Consider the following 25,947-nt stretch of genomic DNA (forward strand, 5'->3'; position numbering starts at 1 on the left):
CTTTGGTGTAGGAAATCCCAAAACAGAAATGAAGCCAACTTTAGACGCCATTTGAGAGATAATAAGGGTCACAATTGATTTGTACAGCCAGCTAAGTAGCTGAGAGACTGTCACCAAGCTGGTACAACTAGGAATACCCATATTGCTCTTTAATACTAACATTATATACCCTAGCAACATCATCAGCCTAAGAAACTGAAATTTAAATTTTAATCAATATTTAACTTTACATCAACCTTCATGCTCAATTTTTAAAACCAACAAACAAACAAACAAACTGACAACTCTACATCAACCCCTATCAAAATAAAAGAAAGTCTCACGTAAAACAGAATATGATTTCGCGGTTGATTTAAAAATCATTTTCAATTTGTAAGGCGTATTTATTTAAATGTGTGGAAGTTTTACTTGAAAAAGGTAACGACAAAAAAATGAAAAGACAAGAAGAATAAATTGTGGAAAATTACTTCCTTTTAAAGCAAATCAATAATTCAACGTATCATTATAATTTTTGTGATTTTTGATTACTCTTTGTGTAGGAATTAATGTTGAGGAGATGCTGAATTGTGAGTTTTGTTGGAGGCTTAACTTCTGGAATTATCGATGAATGTCTTTAAAATAGTTAGGAGGACTTTGGGGGTCTGGATTCCAGTGAAGATACAGTCATGTCAATTCTGGTCTATAGGACAATAGCTGAGTATCAACCACGACATTTGAAGTCATATTCTTGTCAAATCATCCAATAAATACCTAAATAAGTTTATAAATTAGCCCTAATTTTGGACATAGCAATATAACAATCATGTAATACCAAAATTGTCTCAATCCCTCCCAACTAATATCTCTCAATTTATAATAACTCATAACTTTTTCATCCAATTTTGTCCATAATACATCACAAGATCCCCTCATTTTCCACCCACACAAAACCCAAAATTCACAACAATAATCGTTCAAAATACCATAAAAATATTATTAGTCCTTTGTCATGTCGAGAAAAGCACAATATTTGGACAAATTGGTTTACTGACTGTTAACAGAACTTCATCAAAATTTGCGCCCTCGTTTTAAGTTGTAGAGCTATACGATAAGATCAAGTCACGTTTGTAACTTTCATTTCGTCTCAACTTTCAAACCAATTTCTACAGCACAAAATAATTTAACTTTTTAGTCCAAAAAAAAAAACGAGGAAAAAGTTTTTTTATAAAGTATTTTATTTTCAACTTTTTAGTCAAATGATTTTTTAATTTAATTTCAAGCTTCGCTTGGCATAAGTTTAAAACTAGACCGATAATAAGCTGGACCGATAAGCCAAGCTTCGCTTGGCATAAGTTTAAAGGACTAAGCTAGACCGATAGGAGCTTCGCTTGGCAAAAGTTTGAAGGACTAATGAGTCACTTTAGGCCAAGCTTCGCTTGGCATAAGTTTGAAGAACAAAGCTAGACCGATAGGCCAAGCTTCGCTTGGCATAAGTTTACTAAGGACCGATAGGCCAAGCTTCGCTTGGCAAAAGTTTAAAGCTAGACCGATAGGCCAAGCTTCGCTTGGCATAAGTTTGAAGAACAAAGCTAGACCGATAGGCCAAGCTTCGCTTGGCATAAGTTTGAAGAAAAAGCTAGACCGATAGGCCAAGCTTCGCTTGGCATAAGTTTGAAGAACAAAGCTAGACCGATAGGCCAAGCTTCGCTTGGCAAAAGTTTGAAGGACTAGCTAGCTACAAAACCCTAGGCCAAGCTTCGCTTGGCATCAAACCATTGATGAAGGACTAAGCTAGACCGATAGGCCAAGCTTCGCTTGGCAAGTTTGAAGGACTAAGCTAGACCGATAGCATCGCTTGGCATAAGTTTGAAGCTAGACCGATAGGCCAAGCATCGCCAAAAGTTTGAAGGACTAAGCATAATAGGCCAAGCTTCGCTTAACAAAGCTAGACCGATACAAGCTTCGCTTGGCATAAGTTTGAAGAACAAAGCTAGACCGATAGGCCAAGCTTCGCTTGGCATAAGTTTGAAGGACTAAGCTAACCGATAGGCCAAGCTTCGCTTGGCATAAGTTTTAAGCTAGACCGATAGGCCAAGCTTCGCTTGGCACAGCTAGACCGATAGGCCAAGCTTCGCTTGGCATAAGTTTGAAGGACTAAGCTAGACCGATAGGCCCTTCGCTTGGCATAAGTTTGACTAAGCTAGACCGATACAAGCTTCGCTTGGCATAAGTTTACTAAGCTAGACCGATAGGCCAAGCTTCGCTTGGCGACTAAGCTAGACCGATAGGCCAAGCTTCGCTTAAAGTTAAGCTAGAGAAGACTTCGCTTGGCATAGTTTGAAGCAATAGACCGATAGGCCAAGCTTCGCTTGGCATAAGTTTGAAGAGCTAGCGATAGGCACAAGCTTCGCTTGGCATAAGTTTGAAGGACTAAGCTAGACCGATAGGCCAAGCTTCGCTTGGCATAAGTTTGAAGAACAAAGCTAGACCGATAGGCCAAGCTTCGCTTGGCAAGTTTGAAGAACAAAGCTAGACCGATAGGCCAAGCTTCGCTTGGCAAAGTTTGAAGGACTAAGCTAGACCGATAGGCCAAGCTTCATAAGTTTGACTAAGCTAGACCGATAGGCCAAGCTTCGCTTTATTTTATACAATGGCATAAGTTTGAAGGACTAAGCTAGACCGATAGGCAAGCTTCGCTTGGCAAGTTTGAAGGAAAGCTAGACCGATAGGCCAAGCTTCGCTTGGCATAAGTTTGAAGAACAAAGCTAGACCGATAGGCCAAAAGCTACGATAGGCCAACCGCAAGCTAGACCGCGACAGAGCAATAGGAATCAAAGTTTGAAGGACTAAGCTAGACCGATAGGCCAAGCTTCGCTTGGCATAAGTTTGACTAAGCTTCGACATTATCAAGCTTCGCTTGGCATAAGTTTGAAGAACAAAGCTAGACCGATAGGCCAAGCTTCGCTTGGCATAATTTTGAAGAACAAAGCTAGACCGATAGGCCAAGCTTCGCTTGGCATAAGTTTTACTAAGCTAGACCGATAGGCCAAGCTTCGCTTGGCAAAAGTTTGAAGGACTAAGCTAGACCGATAGGCCAAGCTTCGCTTGGCAAAAGTTTGAAGGACTAAGCTAGACCGATAGGCCAAGCTTCGCTTGGCATAAGTTTGAAGGACTAAGCTAGACCGATAGGCCAAGCTTCGCTTGGCAAAAGTTTGAAGGACTAAGCTAGACCGATAGGCCAAGCTTCGCTTGGCATAAGTTTGAAGGACTAAGCTAGACCGATAGGCCAAGCTTCGCTTGGCATAAGTTTGAAGGACTAAGCTAGACCGATAGGCCAAGCTTCGCTTGGCAAAAGTTTGAAGAATTAAGCTAGACCGATGCTTCGCTTGGCATAAGTTTGAAGGACTAAGCTAGACCGATAGGCCAAGCTTCGCTTGGCATAAGTTTGAAGAACAAAGCTAGACCGATAGGCCAAGCTTCGCTTGGCATAAGTTTGAAGGACTAAGCTAGACCGATAGGCCAAGCTTCGCTTGGCATAAGTTTGAAGAACAAAGCTAGACCGATAGGCCAACATAAGTTTGAAGAACAAAGCTAGACCGATAGGCCAAGCTTCGCTTGGCAACAAAGCTAGACCGATAGCTTCGCTTGGCATAAGTTTGAAGGACTAAGCTAGACCGATAGGCCAAGCTTCGCTTGGCATAAGTTTGAAGAACAAAGCTTGCTTCGCTTGGCATAAGTTTGAAGAACAAAGCTAGACCGATAGGCCAAGCTTCGCTTGGCATAAGTTTGAAGGACTAAGCTAGCGATAGGCCAAGTTTCGCATAAGTTTGAAGGTTTACCATAAGAAAATGCTAGACCGATGAAAAATAGGTTATAAACTCTAAGAAACAATTGCAAAATACCTTAGAAAAGTGTGAAAATGGAAAATTCTAATTTAAAACATTATAAGTTATCAAAAAAGTATGAAAAAGAATTGAAAAAGTACGTCAAAAAAAGTTGGAAAATTTGAGACTTGAACCCTTGACCGGCTTGGAATTTTATAAAAATTATATTTTTAAGGGCTACGTAAAAGTTACGTACGTAAAGCGCATAAAGCGCGTAAAGCGCGTACGTATACTTAATTTTAATTAATTAATTATAGCATAACTAAGCTATATTGTGATTAACTAATGATTGAATATTGCATTGTCATCGAGAATACACATGCATGTAAAATTTCAGCTCGATTGGAGTAGTAGAAGTGGTCGAAAAATCGATCGCAAGATTTGACCTCGACAGACAAACAAACAAACAGACAAGTAAGCAAGTTAAGAAGGTTAAAAAGAAAGAATTTACATCACGAATGATGAATAATTTCTTTAAAAATAGAAATGATGAAGAATCTGCTGCAGGGATGTAGATAGGAGGATATGCTCAGTTTATAAAGTGATGCCTAAAGTATCGCTTGAGTATACTCTCACAAAAGTCTATTGCCTAATCACTCGACCACAGAAGCCACGGAACTAGCAGAATCATCTTTTAATGGATGGATACCCAAAATATGCATGTAATGTTCCATAGGCTTTCCTCTTAGACTTCGGCCTTTGCTTTATATGCTACAAAACCCTAGCAAGCCTCATCAAACCATTGATTCAACGCCAACTGTCAAAAATTCTGACTACATCACTGAATCCTCCCATCCACCATAATATAACGCTTAAAACAATTCGATTCATCATCATCATAATGTAAATTCTAAAAAAGCTTCCCCATTCTTGCCCACATCATCATTTTACTTGTATATCCTACTCAAATTTGCATGTACAAATCTTAAAGTACAGCATAAAAAGATTGCTTCGGAAGTCGTTGTAAAGTTAATAAGAAGACTTGTTAGATGGCAATAAAAATATTAAGAGTGCATTTCACATTTTTTTTTATTCTTTTTTATTTCACTAGACACAATAAAATTTTTCAGATTTTACTGCTTTCTGTGAATATAATTCTTTATTTTATACAATCATTTTTGGTACGCCGCACGCAATAAAAAAAGAAGGTTTTTTCTACGGTTTTCTAAAAATACGACACCGCAAGTGCGACAGAGCAATAGGAATCAAAATAATAAAATCAATAATTCCGATTTGTGTTCGACATTATCAAATTTTATTTTTTTGTTAATATCAACTTAGCGCTCAATTTTATTTCCCTTTTTGCTTATTTCTTATGTAAATTTATTCAATTCATTCGTCTATGGCTTCTGTATTGCTGGGTTTTGGCTGCAATTTTTGGATAATTTAAGATGGAGTACAAAATGGTTGGTTTATTGCTGACTGTCTGGGTTTGGGATTTTGTGGTTTGAGTTTAAAAAATTAGCTTTGACTTCGTGACTGCATACTTAATCGATGGTCACTCATGGGTTCAAATCCCAAAAATAATCAAAAGCATCCAAAACTGCCGTTTATATTGTTTACATTTGTGAGAAGATTGGTATCATTACTTTTAATAATATTAATTTGTCATTACTCAAAAAATTAGCTTTAACTTCGTGATGATACTTAATCGGTGGTCACTTTTGGGTTCAAATCCCAAAAATAATCAAACAAATCCTAAATTGCTGTTTATAGTGTTTACATTTCGAAAATCTTTTTTTATTTTTTAATTCTCTAAAAATTTCACATGACCCACTTGAAATTAAACAATTGCCATTTCCATCATCTCCCCATCCTAATCAGTTCTTTAAACAAACAAAAAATAAAAAAAATCATTTCATAATCTTCAAGACACGAAATTTCATTTTGCATCATTAAGTTTCTGCACACAGTTCATTAAACATCTGTAAAGACCTCAAATTGCTCATCAAATTCAACAAAATTAACCATAAATGCGCTTAAATCATCCATTCACTTCAATACATTCACAATTACTCCCTTACATAATAGCAAACTTTCTTTTTTTTGATGGTTATTTCTCCCCTGTACAAGAAGGAAGGTTTCAATCGCGTAAATACGTATCGCGCACAATGGAGTGGAAGAATAAGAATGGAGCATATATATAGTAAGGAAGCAAGAGAGAGTCTTCTTATTGTTGCAACAATAGCGAGTAATAAAAACTTTTCTTATGGTTCTTGGGGATTTGTTTGTAAATGATGTCTATTGTGAGTATTTGATGATATTAAGGAGGGTGTTCAGTTGATATATGTAGTCTATATGGTCTATATTTAGGATGCGTAAAGGGAATTATGAATGGTGCTTCATCTAGTTGGAAGGAAAGGAAGTTACTTTATCAGATTTACTTGTTAGATTTGTGGAATAATCTAATTCAATGATAAGAGCTGTGCAATGAGCATTGGATGGAAAGATAAGATTTAAGTGAGTCATGTGTCACACTCTCTAACAACCCCTGGTAGTTCAGTTGGTTAGACCATTTGACATGCAATCGAGAAGTTGGTTCGATCCCACTCAGGCTATACTTTGTGTAAACAAGCTTCTTATCTCTAAAACCTTAGAAATAGTAAGGTTCTGAACAGTACCATTTAGTAAATCCAAACTAAATTCTAGAGTATGGATCAAAATTAGACCAGTAAATGCCCTGGATTTGGACTGTAAGCTGATAATTATGCTAGAGTACTCAATATCCCGAATTGACAGAAGTTATCGGAAGATAAAGCTGTCTGTCACGTCTTTAAACGTGGCAATGTGCCCCAATCCTAGCCAATGAAGTAAATAAGTTGGAAATGGCACAAAATTCCACCCAAGACGCACCTAAGTCTTCAATCCAAATGTCAAAATACCTTAGAATTAATTTAAGACACAAGCTAAATTATTTCACAAAGGCTTGCTCAATGGGAGGGTTCTTGTGGTCAAGACTAGAGGTTAAATATGAAAATCTGCTATTTACTTGTTGAAAGCTTACTTGCTGCTATCATTGAGACAAATTTTAAGGGGGTTTTGATAATTTTGGCAACTAGGATCAGCTCAAATTCACATCATAGACGATACTTATGAACAGACCTTATGCACGAACAAAGAGAAAATTTTAAGATCGTGATAAGGAAGCATAAAAAGACTTTCCTTCTGTGGTCCGCTTTGATAATTTTCATTTCTTGCATCTTAAAATAAATTTTTTTATTTAAAATTCTTTATTCGGTCCACAAATGCAAACTTTATTTAGATATCATCCATTTCGTAATTATTTGATGGGATTTACAAATTTCTATGCAGAAATTTTCCCTTTGTAAACTTTTTTTGTTTCCATGACTAGATGCTCATTTCATCAATTAACAAAGTTTTTGTGCCTCAATTTTTTATCAATTTTTTCCTTCAAACTTTTTTATTTTTTTTTTGCTTTCCTTTTCCTTCCGAAAGGTTCATTAGATATTTTTCTACCTCAAACTTTTATGGAATAATTTTCTTCGTTCTCTTCCGTTTTGCTTGCTTTCCGGACACTTTCTTTCCTTTTTTTTTGGTTTTTTGTTGGACCAGCGGAAGTGAATCAAAAATTGATTTGTTGACTTTTTCTTGTGCAATTTTTAAAGATTGTGGCTTTAAAGTTTTATTGGATGGGGGATTTGTTTTGGAAGAGGAAGGAATAATTTGAAGGTTTTGTGATGTATTGAATGAAAGAGATTCGTAACCGATCGGCACATATTGAGGATGAGCGGGCAAAATTATGTTAAAACTAGACGATGGCAATTTAATATTTTATTCTTGGTTCTATTGATGTCTAGTTCTCTAGAAGGCAATAATCGTACTCTTAAGAGTAGAACAAGCTGTATGTAACGCTCGCGAGCATGCTTAACCTAAGATATTGAAAAAGAGTGAACTGCTGTTAAGAATTCTAACGAATTTTTGTCTTCTTTCGTAAATGTTGCCATTATGGCGATGAGGCGACGATGCAGCAGTGAATTTAGAACAAGAGCTCGAAGTCAATTCGAATATTGCATGAAAAATTCGACTTGAGTCGACTTAAATGCATCCAAAATACAAGTCAAACACGCTTAGAATCAAATTGCATTCGCGTGGTGATATCAATCGAATTTGTCAAGTGGCTGTCACTTGATTCTAAGCATCTTCACGCTTTGTCGCCGACTTGGCAACATTTCAACATGTATCGATCAGTGTCAACTTGTAAATTTTGAGTAGTAAACACAAAGAAAGTTTGAAAATCCAATTTTATAAATGTTGCTGATGATTCGTCCAAAATTGAAGATGTTTGTACTAAAATTCAAAATATAGACCTGAAAAATTCAAATGTAGTCCTGAGGTTCTTGGCTGTAAACTAGTTATAAGTGAATGACCCACTGTAATTGTCAAACTAAATACCTGAACTCGTAGTCGACTCTTATGGAAAATCAACTTCAAATCACTCGAGTCTGTCCAAAATTCAAGTCGACTTTGAGTTCTGCTCAAATACTTTTCAAAATTTAACAATCAATTTCGAATTTTTAAATCTTCCTGTTCACTATTGTTCAATATAAACTACAAATACATTCACCAAACTTCAATCTACAGTAGTTCTTCTCACATCAAAAATAAAGTTTATATATTGATAAAATCAATAAGTGAGACTTTTGATATCTCACAAAAATAAATTTCCTTTTCTTTTCCTTCCGATTTTATTTTTCAGGGAACACAAATGAAAAGAAAGAAAAAAAAAATTCAGTTATAGAATTGAAAATGAAAAGGAAAAGTTTCAATTTGCCCGAAGTTACAGCAACTTTTCATCCTTATTCTTCACATCGAATCATAAGCGTAAATCAATATTTGTCCAGAAATGAAATGAAACGATATAAAAAGAAAAATAAAAATGAATATGAAGGAAAAGAAAGGAAAGAAGAAGAATAAAATTTATGAGGGTAAGAAACTCACTGAAGCCTGATCATTGCGAAAGCAATAAAAAAATTGAATTGATGATGGAATTATGAAAGTTTTTGATTATAGAAAAATAGCCTAGAAACCCACCACGGGTTTTTATGTAATAAAAAGTTTTTGTAGTGACTCATGCAATGTTGAGTTGTTGGCGGAGTTTTTTTTTGGGGAAACATAAATATTTTGGGATATAGATTAATAAGAATTGCTATAGTTAGGGATAATATGGGAATAATTGGCAATTTAATTCAATTATTATTGAATTTTTAGACCTTTTCTAACAGGCAATGAGCATCCCATACCTACAAAACCTTTTTTATAGACAAAGAGTATGCTCTTAAATGGCCATACTCTTTGTCTGTACAGGCTTGTTAGTTTAGAAGTCTGGTATCACATTTCGTCATTAAAAAGACAGCTGAAGCGTGTTAGAGCTGCTTGCGCACTCTTGTCTGATCGAAAAAACCCTTTTTACTAGAGTTCGTCCTTAAGTGCAGACCTGCAACTAAAGGGAACATCCAAAAACTGCAGGCTTTAATAGCGCAAGTAGGAAATGCAGGTTTGCTTGCGATTCTAAGCTGAACCCTATTTTTACTCTTCATTTCTAAAGGTAAAGTGGGAATTTGGTGTTATTAGCTTGGAGATACAAACTTTTGTGGGGTATCTAGAGCAGTTAGACATTCAGTTTCCTACTTGGATAAATCTCAAATGTTAGAGAAATCTCGACTCAATGTCGACTCAATGCAAATATGTCAAATTATTCACTATCAAATCTACGATCAAGACATATTAGTTGCTACAAGCTGTCATTAGATCACTTGAAAATACATGTTAAATTTAGATTGAAATGCAGAATAGCTGAGAATTTTATAAATTTTAAACAGTAAGTTGATTAGCCATGAAACCACCGTGCAAGTACAAATCCTTATTTAAACAAATTCAAAGAATTTTGGGTTCAAATCCCATATTTGGAACTGACTATGAATATGTTCAATGTGAGATGATTTTAAATTTTTTTTTTTTAAATTTTTCAATTATCTTTTTACTTTTTGACTATTTTGTCCTCACATTCCTTTAAAATTATTCATTCCTGCACACCATATCATCTCCCTAGAGCAACTTCACATCCTTATATTTATCACATTATTATTCTTATTAATATTACTTCTTTTTACTGTTATTTTGTGCATGAATGTTAACGCCTTAATAAATTATGCATGACTCTGAGCACGAAAAGGGTCTCGAAGACTTTAAAGGAAAGGAAACAAGCAAAAAAAAAATGGAAAGCAGAACACACAAAAGAAATCCCGCAGCTCTAGGATCCTTTCGATAATTTTCTCGTCTTTATTTTGTTGTGTGTACAAAAGATAGAAGAATAAATATAAAAAAATTTCAGGCAAAAGTAAGTTCCGAAAAAATAAAATAAAAATCTGTTCTAGAATGTGCGATGGATGAATTAATTGAATGAAATCACCATGGAAATATTTAACGGGATCAACATCATCGGATAATCTGATACTTTTTTTATTTCTGTTTACGTCATGGCATGAAACTTTTTTTTTATTCATTCACGGATAAAAAAAAGGGTTTTAAAACAAAATAAAGTCTCATTTGGGGGTGATTGGAAGTTTGGTCTGTCATGAAATGGGAAAATTTGAGTTTGGAGACCTAAAGTTCAAAAAAGCGTCGTCGCTTGAGTCCAAACTGAATAAACAGAAGACGAATAATGCGCTAAGCAACTCCAAGTAGCCCAAAGTAGCCCCAAGTAGCCCAAAGTAGCCCCAAGTAGCCCCAAGTGGGTACCAAACCAGCCTAATGTCTTATTATTCATTTCTATGCCTCAAATCCAGTTTGAATTGGTCCCAGAGCTCCTTAACCTTTCCCTTCAACTCTCCTAAATTCTAGCCATTACTTACAAACAATCCCCAATCTCAACAAGGATATCTGGTCAGGAAATTGTGATGAGAATGAAAATTACCCCCGGGGACATCAATTTCCTATCATTCTCATCCATTTATGACTCTAGAAAATTGTAATCTTCCATCCCATTCAATTTGATTCTATTATTCACATCTCATTAATCAGATGAAATGTGCAAGTATTGCGTTGACTAGAACTTTTTTTTTTCTTTTGTTTTTGTGCCTTTCTCGGTTCGTATTGTAACATTATTTATATGTGTCTCATGCGACTCAATTTTTATTTCATTTGTTTCGTTCCTTTTTGTTGTTGTTCCAAGTTGTACGCGAGATTCTGTTTTTTTTTTTACGAGCGATAAGGTATAAAATTAAGGACAAATAAAGAGAAAATCATCGTCCTATTGACTCTCTGATGAATTCTCTAGACATTGGGTTAGTGGGTCTGTGGATGAGGAGATTTTTGGGAGAATTGCAGCTGAATATTTGGTGTAATTTGATGAAATTGACTCAAGTTATTGGATTTTTGCTCAATTTTGCTGAATGTTGCTCAGTTTTTGTAAGCTTTTGATCGAATTTTGCTTAGTTTTTTAAAAAAATTGCTCAATTTTGCTGAATGTTGCCCAGTTTTTGCTAGTTTATTGCTCAATTTTGCTTAGTTTTTGTAAAAAATTTGCTCACTTTTGCAGATTATTGTTCAGTTTTTGTAAGATTTTGCTCAATTTTGTATATTTTAAATTAAAACTTGCTCAAGTTTGGAGATTGTAGCTCAATTTTTGTAATACATTGCTCAATGTTGCTTAGATTTGGATAAAATTTGCTCAATTCTATTAATTTTTGCTCAATTCTATATATTGTTGCTCAATTCTTAAGATTGTTGCTCAATTTTCCTTAATTTTGTTGCTTAATTTTGTAGATTGTAGCTCAGATTTTGTAAGGAATTGCTCAATTTTGCTGAATGTTGCCCAGTTTTTGCTCAATTTTGCTCAATTTCTGTAAAATTATGTCATATTCCCCTCTAAAATTCAGCCTTTCCTCACCCATTCCCAACTCAAAAATGACACATTAATTCCTCCACCCAAAAAATAAGTGAATTGACGGAAATGATACAATTAACTCAGCTTAATGTCGCATAAAAGGATGATGAAGAACAAAAACAAAAAAAAAAAAAATGCTTGAGATTTATGAGGTCGACATAAAAAAATGTGAAAGGATCGAAACGGTCCGCTTTTGTTATGTACCATAATCTTCTCTCCTTCAGTCACCCATCCACCAAACTTAATCATCACTTCTTATTCATTCATTTCTAGTCAATTCATCAAATGTCAATCGATGAGAAAATAAATGACTTATTGAATTAGATGATGATGAAGGCAAAGGCGGTAAAATCAATACGATTTTGATGATAAGAAAATGATTTATAAACATTTGTGCTGGACTGTGATTACGAAAATAAATACTAATCAAGAATAAATTGAATAAAATTGTGTTTGACGATAAAATAGTGTCAATTTGAATATTGAATGTTGGGGAAGGGGGAAATTAATGATCAGCTGTGATCTCTTAATTGATTGTTTTTTTTTTTTTGGTATTTTGGAATATTGATAGGTTTGTGGGTGATTGAGTGGTGATTGGAAAATTACTGGTGATTTTGTTGTTGAATTTTGGTGATTTTTGACATTTTTGCATTGAGGCCGTTGATTTGTTACGGTACAGAATGATGCTTTAATCACACCAACCCTTCTCCCATCTGAGGGTTCCCAATGTCTAAACCGAGATCGAGAATTCCCTGGTAATCTCGGTCTTGACGTCATTCTCAGTCTCAGTCTCAGTCTCGGTCATGGTCTCAGTCTCAGTCATGTTCTCAGTCTTAGTCATGGTCGCAGTCTCGGTCATGGTCTCAGTCTCGATCTTGTTCTTAGACTCGATTTTCGTCTCAGTCTCGGTCTTGGTCTTAATCTCGATCTTGGTCCTGGTCTCAGTCTTAGTCAAACTCTGGACACCGAGACTTTGAGAAACCTTACTAACCTCCCAAGCGGTACCTAGCGAAAGGGCCAGTTTCAGGCGACATCTGAGGGAGGTCTTGGATCACAATTGATCTGTCCGTCCAGCGAAGTAACAAAGTATGGATCAAACTCTAGCAGACTGAGAGTGAATCTCAAGAACAGACTAACTAGAGCTTGCATTTTGACCGTCAGGGTAAACTAGCCTTGTCCCTACCTCCTGAACAACATTATTGTACAGCCCCATGCCAATTAACACTTAAATCACCATTCTCTGATCAAATGTTTAATAATTCATAATCCATAACCAAAATCTGCCGCATCAACCACTTTATTCCATTCCATAATCCCCAAAAAAATAAAATACTCACAAATAAATCATTCAACAAACCTTTTTAATAATTTAAATGATTGAATCACAATAAAAATATTTATTTCTGCGACATCACCGCAGGGCACTTAAAATATGAACATTTACATAAACATTTGTTATGCTCTCTTTTTTTAATTAATTTAAATTGAGTAGCAATAACGATATTGCTTTTTTTTTTGTACGTTGATCCCGCCGCTATCATTCAGCATACAGTTTTTTTTTTTCGAAAACATGTATGCATAAAATAAACAGAAAACAAATATTTTTTATTATTATATTGTGATACCCGTATCATAAGTGAAAACATCACATCACAGTTAAAATGTGGAAAAAAACAGAAGAAAAGTGAAAATACAGAAAAATGATTTTTTTCGATTGAGAAAAAATTGACTGAATTTATGTAGTGGATGAATGTTGGTGTAAGGTGACTTGAAGCGCATCTTTTCAATTTTTTGAGTTTTTAAAATCTGTTACAAAAAATACTGGTAGGGACGAGAATTGACTCCATGATCTCTTCAGATCTCTTGATTACTTTCAACGCTGCAACATTGCTGGAAATTTGAAACTGCAAAAGTTATCCAAAGACAGATTCAGCTTTCGACGAGCTCCAAATGCGGCAATGATTACTCGTGCGTCTTCGCAGGAAGTAAGTAAGTATCAGCTCGATTTCTACTAGAATTTAGTATGCAAAGGTCTATTTTGAGTGAACTCTACTCCATATAAAATTCGAATCGACTTCGAGTTCTGCAGACAACTACAAAGAGCTGATTATGAAGTACTCGAACGAAAGTACTGCTGAAATGGTCACACGCTTCAAAAGCGAAACTCTAGAAAAAGTGTCGCAAAGGAGATGGAAGCACAAACTTTTTTTTATCGCGGTTGGGTAGAATCCACAAGGAAAATAGCCTCCTGGTGCTTCAAAAGCAACATGGTGTAGAACAGCGAGAATGTCAGTTAAATGTCAAAACGGAGAATTTATAAAAGCTTTGTGATGTGGCAGCAATAGAGTCAGATCGAAGGCATTTTGTAGGAACCTAAGTTCCAAGTCAGAGCATGGTACCAGTAAGTAAGCAACAAAATCTCGATCTCTCATTGTACCTTTCTTAAACTAAGCGCAAACCCTCAAACCAAGATTTGCCCGATTAATTGAAAATATTGGAAAGAAAGACCGTACCATAATAAATGAACGACCCCCACACACAAATTCCAATTTCTTTTTTGAACAAACAGCAACACCGGCAAAGCAATAACATACACATAAATATGGATATTGTTTTTCCCGCACAGATGAAAAGTTATAAAAACTGCATTGAAATTAAACTCAACTCAGCACTTATTAATATTGTTTATACGCGTTGTGAGCGATTTTTCGATATTCTGCTCCGCGGAATCAAAAAGTGAAAAAATTCAGCTTGTGACATAAATTGAAAAAAATTCAACAATTTTTGGTTGATATAAAATAAATAGAAATTTGAATCAAATTAAAATCGTGAATGTGGATCCAAAATATGTTGATTAAATTATTTATAGCTTGCATGTTTATCCCATCAATTATAATTGGTGCCAATGATTCGAGAAATTTTGTGGGAAATCCAAAAATTACACGTGTTGGCAGATTTTTTGGACTATTTTCAGGTAAAAATGACTCTGACAGAGATTTTATGATGTGTAATTTCCCATTTGGGAATTTCCGCGTGCATCCAAAAGACCCAAAAAACACAAAATTGAGAGAATCCTTTATGCACACACAAAAAAAGTTTCTCCCAAATTGGTCTTTCCAAATTTTTATTTTTAACGGCTCAAAAATCCCAAACATTTGGCATTAATTTTCTCTCTCTCAATTTCCCCTACCTAGATCCATACAAGCCCATCTTCCCATATTTTCTCTCAAAAAATAAAAATTGGCGTGGCGCCTTCATATTCTCACTCGGCGGTTATCCACTGATTGCGACATCAGGTAAATATATATTATTGACGTTACAGCCAAAAATTGGCAACAAAGTTGATGAAAAAATATAAAAAAAAACCTCAGAAAATTAAATTAGTGAGGATGACATAACAGCTATTACATAGCAGTCGAGTTTATTATTATTTTAATTACATTGTTGATCATTCAATGTCAGTCCGACAATGAAAATGAGATTATGGAACCGAAAATACCATAATCATCCCTGTCATTGTCGCACAATGATGTTTAATTAGATTAAAAAAATATTCTGGCTAAATGTTGGCATTTGATGAGGGAATTATGGATGATATTAAGGGGAGGATAATTATGGAGATTATGAATGTTGACATGGATTTTTAAAAAATTAATTTTTGAGTGATTTTAAAATTAAATTAAAGATGAAAAAAAAAAAAAAATAATTCAATTAAAAAGTTTAAAAAAATAAAAAAAATTATTTTTAAATTAATTTAAATTAAAAAAATTTAAAATTTTATTGAAAAATAAAAATAAATAATTTTGTTTGGTTTAAAAAATTGAAAATTTCAATTTTGAAGTTTGAAATAATTTAGATGTTTCAACATTAATTTATAAATATTGAATTTTAACGATGTATTCTTTTTAAATTTTAACTTAAATTTAAAAATTGATGTTTTAATTAATTTTTAAATTAAAAAAAAATATTTTAGATTTTGAAATATTTGGATTTTTTTAAGAATTTGAAATTTATACATAAAAATAACTTTAAAACAATTTTTAAAAAATTTCATGTTAGGTAGTTCAATTTTATAAAAAATTTCAAAAGCTTAATTTGAAAAATTGCGAAAAAATTATTTTAAAAATTTTAAAATTGAATTTATTTTAAAAAATTTTAATATGAAGATCTATTTTAAAATTTAAAAATTTTGGGGTTTTGAAAATTTAAAAATTTTGGGGTTTTGAAAATTTGAAATTAATTTTGAGAAATTTAAAGATTAATTTAAAAAATACACAATTCGTTCAAAAAATTTTAAATCTAATTTTACAAACTTACTTTACTTTTGCTTGCTTCCTCCCAGTAAGCTTTAAAGCATTTACAATAATTGTCAATTTGGCAACATTTCAAACCAACCTTCACTCCCTTCACAACCCCCTTTCTACCCCCCTAAAATCTTCATCATCTCCATTTCTCACAATTTTCATTCCCCAGTTGAATATAATCATGCTCATATAAGAGATCCATTATGCTTCTTCTGCCTACACCATCCTCAACAAATTAATACGTTAGTCAACCAACATGCACAACAACCACAAGAGCTTCTGAGTAATGATGGAATTACAACAGTCAATGATGTTGTTAATGTGAGTAGAATTAAAATATAGAAGATGGATTCATGCATGTGCATATGTTGAGGAATTTACGATGTAAGTGGTTAGAGATTCTGAGTAGTAAGTATATATAGGAAGGGATTGTGGAAGATGGGATTGTTTATGGGTTGCATTTTGTTAATCAAATGAAGCTATGGTGTGGAAATTTGAGAAAAAAATGAGCAAAAATTGCAGGAAAATTAGACTTGACTTTCAGTGCTTTATACCCCAAAATCCATCGAATCTTCCACGTCATCCGTAAACTCAGAATCTCTATTTACATAATTCCCACCCACAAATCGCATCCTCAACTCTCTGAACTACATATTCACATTTTCTCTATTCTTATTCCATTTATCATAGTCACATATTTCCGCATTAACTCAAAATGATCCCCTCAATAATACCTTAGAGTTGCCACTTAATTCAACATCAATCTTAGCATCAGCAACAGCATCATTGACAACAACAACGATGAGAACACAGGAAACGTTGAAGAGCTTGAAATTGGAAGATTATGACGTGATCACATTTGATCCAAATAGTAAAGAAGATGATGATGATGCTGAAGATGATGATGAAAGTGATGAAGATGCATTAAATCGTGTAAGACGCGATATTCAAGATTTAAGACAGGAATCAAATGATGAAATGGAATCAACAACTATTGAGTCGAGGACACAACAAACAACGATAATGTCGTCGCTGCCAATGACGACGACAATGCGACAAGAGGATGTTGACGTTAATACATTCACACCAATGCTTGAATTACCACAAAAGCCATCACAAGATTTTCATTCAACCACAGTTGGCAGTGTCATAACTACTGGATTTAATAAATATCCATATTCATCCTCAAAATATCCAAATGCTCAATACATTTCCATAACACAGGAACCGCATAGTTCGTATGAATTTTCACCGCAAATTCAACCGCCAGTGAAAAATTATTATAGCTTTTATCCGAGTCAACCAGACAGCAGTTATTATCAAAAATATAATAATTATGGAAATTATGTTCCATACTGTTATTCGAACCTCGTTCAGAGCAAATTTACGCCCTCGAGCTATTATAATGGATGGACGAAGCAGCCAATGAAAGTGCAACAGAGCTATTATTACTGATAAAAAAAATGAGGAACAGCTAGTAAGCCTGTTGAAAATTACTTTAAGGTAGAATTTAAGCATTTTTTTAATGGCATTGAGTTTAAAATTGATTGTAGCTTTAATAATATTGACTAATTTAATGATGGAGTGCTTAATAAATTCAGGAACTAATTCGTTTTGAAGGAAATTAAGCATTACTATTGATTTCGAGTTTTTAAACTTAGTTCTGAATGCAAATATTCAACAGGTTTGATTTTTAAGAGTTAGTCATAAAATGCGAACTGATCATTGCCTTAAGTTGGTGTCAATTTGATGAATAAGGCTGATCTTTGGCTTGACATCAACTATAATCAAAGGTAATTTTCATTTTGAAGCCCATGTCCACCTGGAAGTCACAAATCGAAGAAAAAACTAAAAATCCGGCTTGCAACAGGCATTAAGGCCAGATTTCATCTTATCTGTCTCTGGACTAGCTTAGGATTGGACTTTTCTTCCTTTTCTCGGCGTGCGCCTTCCGTTTTGTCAATTCTAACATTTAGAATGACCAAATTGTTCTGTCATGTAGACTATGCGACTATAAAGACGCAAAGTGGCCCTGACTGTACCATGAGTTGTCCTGACTGCACCATGAGTTGCCCTGACAGCACCATGAGTTGCCCTGACTGCACCGCGACTATTGAATTTGATCCATTTTTACATCATAAACTGAGATTCGACGAACTATGTCACTTGGATTTGGAATACGAAATTCATGAGGGTTCATATGATCATTCGGTTCCCTTTACATCACCCGACAAAGCTACTCTAACTGTATCTCTGTCTAACAGCAATTTGCAACTCAAACAAATTTCAACAAAAACTCAATTTCCTCATTAATTTTAATTTTTTGTCAAAATTTTCATTACAAAAAAAATTAACATACTCATTTCCATTTTAATAACACAAAAAGTCGGCCAGCGACTGTTATCAGTCTCTCATATAATGAGGGACAATAGAAACTACACAAAAAAATTATTATGAAATTTTTCAATTTCTCACCGACATTATTTCAATGAACATTTCAACTGGTTGAATATTTTTTAATAATTCTTGGTAAAATGCTTCATGACTGACAGCTTTCTGATAACAGAAAGAATAAAATTTACTGGAAATACATTTTTAAGTCAATATATGCTCGCAGATGTGGAAAGAGAAATTCTCTTTTTTTTGTGAATTTTAAAATGAATTTTTTATGTTTTTACAAGACTGAATAATATTTTACTGTGAGAATTGGATGTGTGGATAGGGATATTGGGTTTGTATTCACACCTTAAGTTAGTTGAGGTCGAAAAGCACATGTCGGGGAATCGATTCAAAATCTGGCACTTGGTTGGCATGACCCATGGTTCAGGATATAAACCGAGTCTGACCACAATTTAGCTCGATTTTTGATCGATTAACCGATTTATGTTATTCGGGGTAGTGACTTGGATTGGATTTAAATACTATTAGGTGATCTTGAATGGTAAATGGGCATTAATTTGGTATTAAAGCAGCAGAATAGTGACTTAGTGCTTGTTTTGTGTCCAGTCCATCTTTACTGCTTCCTAATTTCAAATTTGTGGAACTTATAATTTACATTGCTATCAAATTTTGACCATTTTGATTGATTCCTAGGCTAATTTTGATCTAGTGTCTAATGTTATCCATGACTATCACATATGTTCTCGAACCGAGCGACATTATATGCCAAATCTCATTTTTGATGTCAAAATGTGCAAAAAAACAGCCATCATGGTACTGTCAGTGCATCTTCATGTCATTTTTATGTTTTGTCATCATCGAGATGACATAGTGGTTCCTAAATGTGAGCTCTTGCATATTTCTTGTGTTATACAGGAGATTTGCTGTATACAGCATCCTTTTGAAGACTACAGATTGCAGAATCGATTCAAATCTAACAATAAACTATAAGCCAAGATTTGAATGCGATTATCTTGCAAATCTTCACTCTTCAAACTATCATAAGCCACAAACAACTCTTGTGAAGCAATTAACCATGTTAATAATCACAACAGTCGATTTCTCGGGTACACATTAAGGCATTCCTCTTACAGTGTCCATAGTATTGTAAGAATATGCACAAGACATCGACCCCCAATGGATTCTCATTTGTTAACAGCTGTTTTAAGCATATAATGTCAATCCACAAGATCCTATGTCACCCCTGGTGTGACTATCCCAAAAAACCTTCATTCCCACATTTCATATTCATTTTCTATGCAGTAAAAATCTGTCATCAATAAAAAAACATTTTTTCTCTATTTTTTCATTCGGTTATCAAAATAAAATATTTTATGCATGACATGACAGAAGCCGAAACAGAAGCATTGACAATATTTTATGTGCTTCAAATATTCCAAATTGAATTTATTTTTCAGCTTTTTTTTTTCTCTCTCATTGAACTTGTTGAAATTCACCGGATGGATTTTAATTGATGTATCAGAGATAAAATTTTATGGAATGACAGAGTGGAAAATTTATTGGAGTTTTATATTCCACCAACCCACCAACCCACATTGGATGTGAAAAACGTCTGTAGCATTTATAGAATTTCATATTTCACCTTTGATTGGCACGTTTGATGGTTTTTTTGAATTGAAATGTAATTTTATGCAATAAATTGTATCAATTTTGTGAAGACTTAATTGAGATATTTTTTGATGGAACTGAGGAGTATGAAGATCAGTTTGAGACATGGAAATGATGGGAAATTGATAGCATAATTAAAATATTGATGCTTTACATGAAGAATAAATTTGAATGCAGAATAAACAATAAAATTGCTTTTTAATACAAAATTTTAAGCATTGATCAGGAAAAGGTTCAAATTTTGTGTCCAATATGAATCAGAGTTTGAAGTCGACTCGGATTTTGCATAGAAAATCGACTTGACTCAATTTCAAATTCGAGTCAAATTCGAGAATCGATATAAAACCAAGTGATCTTCAATTTATGCTTTTTTAAGCTCAGAGGGAGCGAGATTCATCACAGAATGATTGGCGACAATCTAAACGAACCAGGAATTAAGTGTTCCTATTATCATGACTACCAAAAATCCTCGATTTCAGTAAATTCAGGAATCCTTACCAGAAACAAGTGAATGAGCCGGAATTCACTGGAAATTTAAAAATTTAACCAGGAATCAGGCCGGGATTAAGCTTAAAAAATCGTTCAATTGTTCAAAAATCAGATCCCAAGCTGACGTGATTCTAGCATGGTACCCGATTTTAAGCCCAATGCTATCCCAGAGTCATGCAAGCCTACGATCCGATTTTTTGATCAATTAGCTGAATTGTACTATTGGTCAACTATTCGAGCATAAATTTCATTATACTATATCAGCCTCCAAAACACCCTACTATCTCTAGTCACAACAATGAACTTATCCTCAATACAACCTTAATGAATTTTCATCTTGGCAATAAATTTCATTAGAATATCCACTTTGAAATTTAAAATCCTTTTAAATTGTTGCAATTTTCATCTACAACACTTTATCTTCATTCATTCTGTACAATACTCTAGTTGTAGATAAACAAATCGCAATAAAATATATCAGAATGTGAATCATTGACTCAGCACAGTACTAAGAACAGAAAAAAATCTAATCAAGAAATGCAATTGAGTTGAAATTGTCCGCATGGGAGCATCAACATGATCATTATTTATTCATTTTTACATAGTACATGCTCAATATGATCCATTTCAATTTTCATTACTTTTTATAATGCAAGTATATGCACGAGCATGAATAAATTCACACAAAAGCATGTGCTGTAAAAAAATTAATCATCAAGTAAAATGGCAAGTGAGAAGTCAGCTTGTACCAAGGATGTAAGCACCTCACGAATCAACCTTAATAACCGCACACGAATGCTGTCAAAGCATAACGTCCACTGTTCATCGTCATGAGAGTGAGAATGGATAGACAAAATAAATTTCAATGTGATGCGACTCATGCTACTTCTGCTGACTTGCTCTTGCCATCGAAAATCTCATTTTCTTCTTTTCGACACTCAGTGTCTGTATTTAATTTGCTACATTTTCACTTCTCGTGTCGTCCACGTGTCAATGGTCACGAGAACAAAGGAGAACAATCATTTCAGATGAGGAAGTTGACTTTTATTTTTTGTGCTGTTGGCACTGACAACTTTTATGTCAATATTTTGATGTTGATTGGGAGTTTTTGAGATTGAGTTTGAAATGATTTAAGTGCTGTGGGAAGTTGATAAGCTTTTGGGTAAATTTTAATGAAATTTATTAGGTGCTTTTGATTGTTGAATTTGTTGATTGTTGGCTGTCGGTTTAGAGAAGTTTTCGTTAGTTTCTAAAATATGTTTGTGCAGTTTTGATAGACTTTTTTGGATGTCATCGATGATATCTAGTTCAATATGTTTAGAAACGTGGAGGATAAGCTATTCTGTTGAATTGTTTGGGATCAAGTCTTTATAGATGAATTGCAGAAGCAGTAAATCAATCCAGTAATATATACCAAACTGTCAATGCGTCTCTAAGACATTTGTGACCAATTTGTTGGACAAGTTACGAGAATTGTGTAAAATCTTTGTTTTGTGATAACATAAGTTCGATTCCTAAATAAGGTCGATCCTTTAATCACTAAATCACTAGATCAAGACCTAATTTCTCTCTCAGAAAGCACAACTAGCTCTCTATTTTGTCATTAATACTCGAAGATATCATAACAGTGGTGTGTGGTCTGAATCAGAGTTGGCAGGACTTTGGAGTCCGGACTCCAAAAGTCCAAAAAGTCCGGAATCCATAGAATCCGACTCCACAATTTTTTGGAGTCCGGACTCCAGTGGAAGCGCCTCCACATTGGAATCCTGCCAACTCTGGTCTAAATAGAGTTAAGTAAAGTATAGGCAAATTAGTCAGGGACAACAGAGAGGCTTCTGTGGCCGAGTGATTGTCAAAAGACAGCATCAATCAAGTATCAATTCCTAATGAGTACGTAGGTTCGATTCCAATCAGAGACAATCATTACTTAGAGTGTTAATAATATGAGAAATATTGACTTAATCCTGAAGACATTACGAATCGTTAACCTAGTGACTCAACATGACTATCCAATATTGTGTCGATCAGGATACTCATCTAAATTCTCCTTTCTCAAGCTTATTCATGCCACACCCTAAACTTCATTCAACACCAAAAAATTCCCACTTAACAACATTACCCCATTGTAATTATCATTACATTTAGACACGATTTTTATTTTATTATTATTCAATAATTCAGCCATAGTTTCGTATTAAAAACGAATTGCTGATTACATTTTTTTGGGGCCTTTTATTGCTGTTTAATGAGTGAATTTCATTAAATATTAAATTTATTTTATAACCACGTGCTAAGCGTACAAAGAAATTTGATCGTGGGAATAGATTTACATCCCATTAGAATTATTGAATGATGAATAAAATTAAAATATTTTATAATTGGGTTATTGGATGGGAAAATTGGGAAAATTAAACGAGTTTTCAACGATCCAAAAATTTAATAAAAATCTCCAACAAAATACTCATCAATTCCGATTCTTAATTCAATTTTCTGTATAATTACTGCCATCTTCAATTCACCATTAAAGCCACAATCACACTAATACCGTCTCACCCAAGAGAAAATAAATTTCCTAATGTTATTCTCGTGCGAACTTAATGTAGAAAGAACAAAGAGAAGCAAGAAAATCGTTAATATTTAATTAAGGCTACAAGAATCCCATCAGCCATGGATGAGAATATCATGCATTTTTGGCTCATTACACATTACATTGAAGCACAATAATAGGAAGACACAATGAAGGCAAAAAAAAAATATCATCAAATAATGTAAGTAGTTAGTTTTGTTATTGGCCGCCCCAGAAGCAACATTTATGCCGCCAAACGATAATTACAACATTTTTAAGGACGTACTGTGAGACGAAAAACACCATTTAAAGTGCTGAAAAATATACAAAACCGATTACGTAATATTTTGGTTCTTAATGGAGCGCTTCTTTTTATTTCCTCTGTCACTGTGTATTCACTTGGGGGGGCATTTGTGAGTTATGTCTGATGATTATTGGGATTTTTGGAATTTAAGCTTATTTATTCATCGATTCTGTGTTTTTAAATCGGATGACTAAGTTTGACTCTTGTGAGAGACATTTAGGAAGGATTCATGACATCAAGCTTACATCATAGATTATAGACATGCATATTTAAGTATTTATAGGATTTTCTGGATCTCTAGTTAAATTGGATGATGTGCAAGGCTTGGGGAATTGAGGAAGTCGAAGTCTGACTGGCAAAGCTTGAGTAAATAAACGATTAAACTGTTACAGAACCTTCGATGCCGGATTATTTGAGCCTGTGTTTTCTAGGATAGTTTTAGTGCAACTAGGGTTTGACAGTCCTACATTTACCGCAATTTAGATTCACAGGTCAAGGCTCAGACACTCAAATGTATTGTACAATACTTCATAGGTTGTGTAAAGTATTGTACAATACTTCTGAAGTATCTGAGACTTGGTACAATCCTGCAGTTTTTGACTATACTTTATTTGGTCGTCTAAAGTTGCAAGCCTCACTATGGGGCAAAACAAAAAAAGGGACATTCACTTTGATTTTTGGACTTTTTGGAATCAAGACTTGAGGGTATATTTTTCTTATAGTACATATACCAATAGACTTGCATGCAAAATTTCAGCTCATTTGGTGCTGTTTGGTCGGTTCTGGAGCTGTTTGAAGTTGAAAAATGGTAAAAAAATGGTTTTTTCACTTCTTGTTTGACTTGAAAAGTTTCATATTTAATTAAAAGATATTGAAAAACGGTTTTCGGTTCCTAATTGTACTATATAAGAGCTTTAATTTGACATAGGACAAAGTTTATATATACTAGGTTTTAGTGGCAGGACTTGAGAAAATGTATGAAAATACCAGGAAAAAAGCTTCAAGCGTCCGGCAAATATGCTAGTTCTCAAAAGTTTTCATATAGACCTATTTTTTCGTAAAGTACTTACATTCTACTTTACAAAACTGAAAAAATATCCAAAATCGTGGGAATAAAAGTTATTGCATTTTTAGTTTTGGACGAATTTTTTCTCAAAACTAATATTTCTGAGATGAATTTGGAAGATATCATTTGGAAAAAGTTTTTTATTGTTTTTGGATGTATTTAGTGATTTTAGGAAGACTTGTGAAGAAATTTTTAAAAGTTCAAAATTCTTCGAGTTAGAGGTACATATGCTATTTGACGACTTGACCCTTTTTCTCATCACTCAAACTGCTATAACTTTTTAATGACTAAATATATTTCAGTTCTGTTTCTTGTTTAGTGTAGCTTGTTATAATACCTTTCTAACGATATATAATACTTAATAGTTGGAAGTAGTCTTGGTCGTGAAAACGGACCCTGTTTGTGACTGACCCTTTACAAAGAAATTTTCAAAAAAGTCATTTCTAAAACTACCACTTAGAAATTAAATAATATAATGATTTTGTGTTTTTTAGATCAAAATATGATAGTTATGAATCTCAAAACACAAAAAATCTCATTTTGTAAATTTTCTGTAACTTTAGGGGCCTTCATAGGTAATACTCATCTCAATTCTCAGAAATGAAACTTTTTATTGACTTTTTTTGATTGATATTGAATATTTACAATTATTTTGTGCAGAATGTATCAATTTTAAAAAGTTTGGGTCAAAAAAGTGATTTTTGACTATTTTGTTAAAAACAGGCTTAGGTAGTCCACATTTAAGGCACTCCAGTAGCCACTATGATTAAGTTCTATACATGTTTTATACATATTAATAAAGGTAATAGTAGTAACTAGCAATAACAGAAAACAGAATGTAAAAATATTGGTTCTAAAAAAAGTTATAGTCATTTGAGTGGCAAAAAAGTGTCGAAGAGAGCAACCAGCATAGGCAAAAACACAAAAATTCAAAATTTTAACGAAATTCTTGAAGATTTTTGAATAAAAACTATTTTTATGTTGTAATAATTCAAAATATTGCGTTTTTTGTCAAAATAAACGTAAAATTTTGAATTTTTGTGTTTTTGCCTATGCTGGTTGCTCTCTTCGACACATTTTTGGTCACTCAAATGACTATAACTTTTTTAGAACCAATATTTTTACATTCTGTTTTCTGTTATTGCTAGTTACTACTATTACCTTTATTAATATGTATAAAACATGTATAGAACTTAATCATAGTGGCTACTGGAGTGCCTTAAATGTGGACTACCTAAGCCTGTTTTTAACAAAATAGTCAAAAATCACTTTTTTCGACCCAAACTTTTTAAAATTGATACATTCTGCACAAAATAATTGTAAATATTCAATATCAATCAAAAAAAGTCAATAAAAAAGTTTCATTTCTGAGAATTGAGAG

At 33.7% G+C, this 25,947-nt stretch overlaps 2 protein-coding genes across 5 annotated transcripts in view; one reads left to right on the forward strand and one right to left on the reverse strand.

The window, feature by feature from the left end:
* The window catches only part of GABA-B-R1 (gamma-aminobutyric acid type B receptor subunit 1), a 264,953-nt gene that overhangs the window by 116,284 nt on the left and 122,722 nt on the right, over window positions 1-25,947 (reverse strand). The gene's annotated exons all lie outside the window — the stretch shown is intronic.
* On the forward strand, window positions 8,761-17,621 carry LOC139087520 (uncharacterized). Its single transcript, XM_070636355.1, has 4 exons — window positions 8,761-8,809; window positions 14,964-15,065; window positions 16,243-16,394; window positions 16,764-17,621. The coding sequence occupies exons 1-4, from the start codon at window positions 8,761-8,763 to the stop codon at window positions 17,526-17,528; spliced, it is 1,068 nt and encodes a 355-aa protein (XP_070492456.1). The 3' UTR covers window positions 17,529-17,621.

The sequence above is a fragment of the Chironomus tepperi genome, unplaced genomic scaffold (assembly GCF_022539635.2).
Source record: "Chironomus tepperi strain 1889 unplaced genomic scaffold, CSIRO-AGI_Ctep_v1 contig_123, whole genome shotgun sequence".
Classification (NCBI taxonomy): domain Eukaryota; kingdom Metazoa; phylum Arthropoda; class Insecta; order Diptera; family Chironomidae; genus Chironomus; species Chironomus tepperi.

What these genes read in the sequence shown, in the direction of transcription:
- LOC139087520 (XM_070636355.1), top strand. Translation starts at nt 8,761, where the DNA reads ATGAATATGAAGGAAAAGAAAGGAAAGAAGAAGAATAAAATTTATGAG. An exon ending in TCCACTGATTGCGACATCAG is followed by an intron (nt 15,066 to 16,242) that starts GTAAATATATAT and finishes TTCATTCCCCAG; the next exon opens with TTGAATATAATCATGCTCAT. An exon ending in CAGTCAATGATGTTGTTAAT is followed by an intron (nt 16,395 to 16,763) that starts GTGAGTAGAATT and finishes CATTTATCATAG; the next exon opens with TCACATATTTCCGCATTAAC.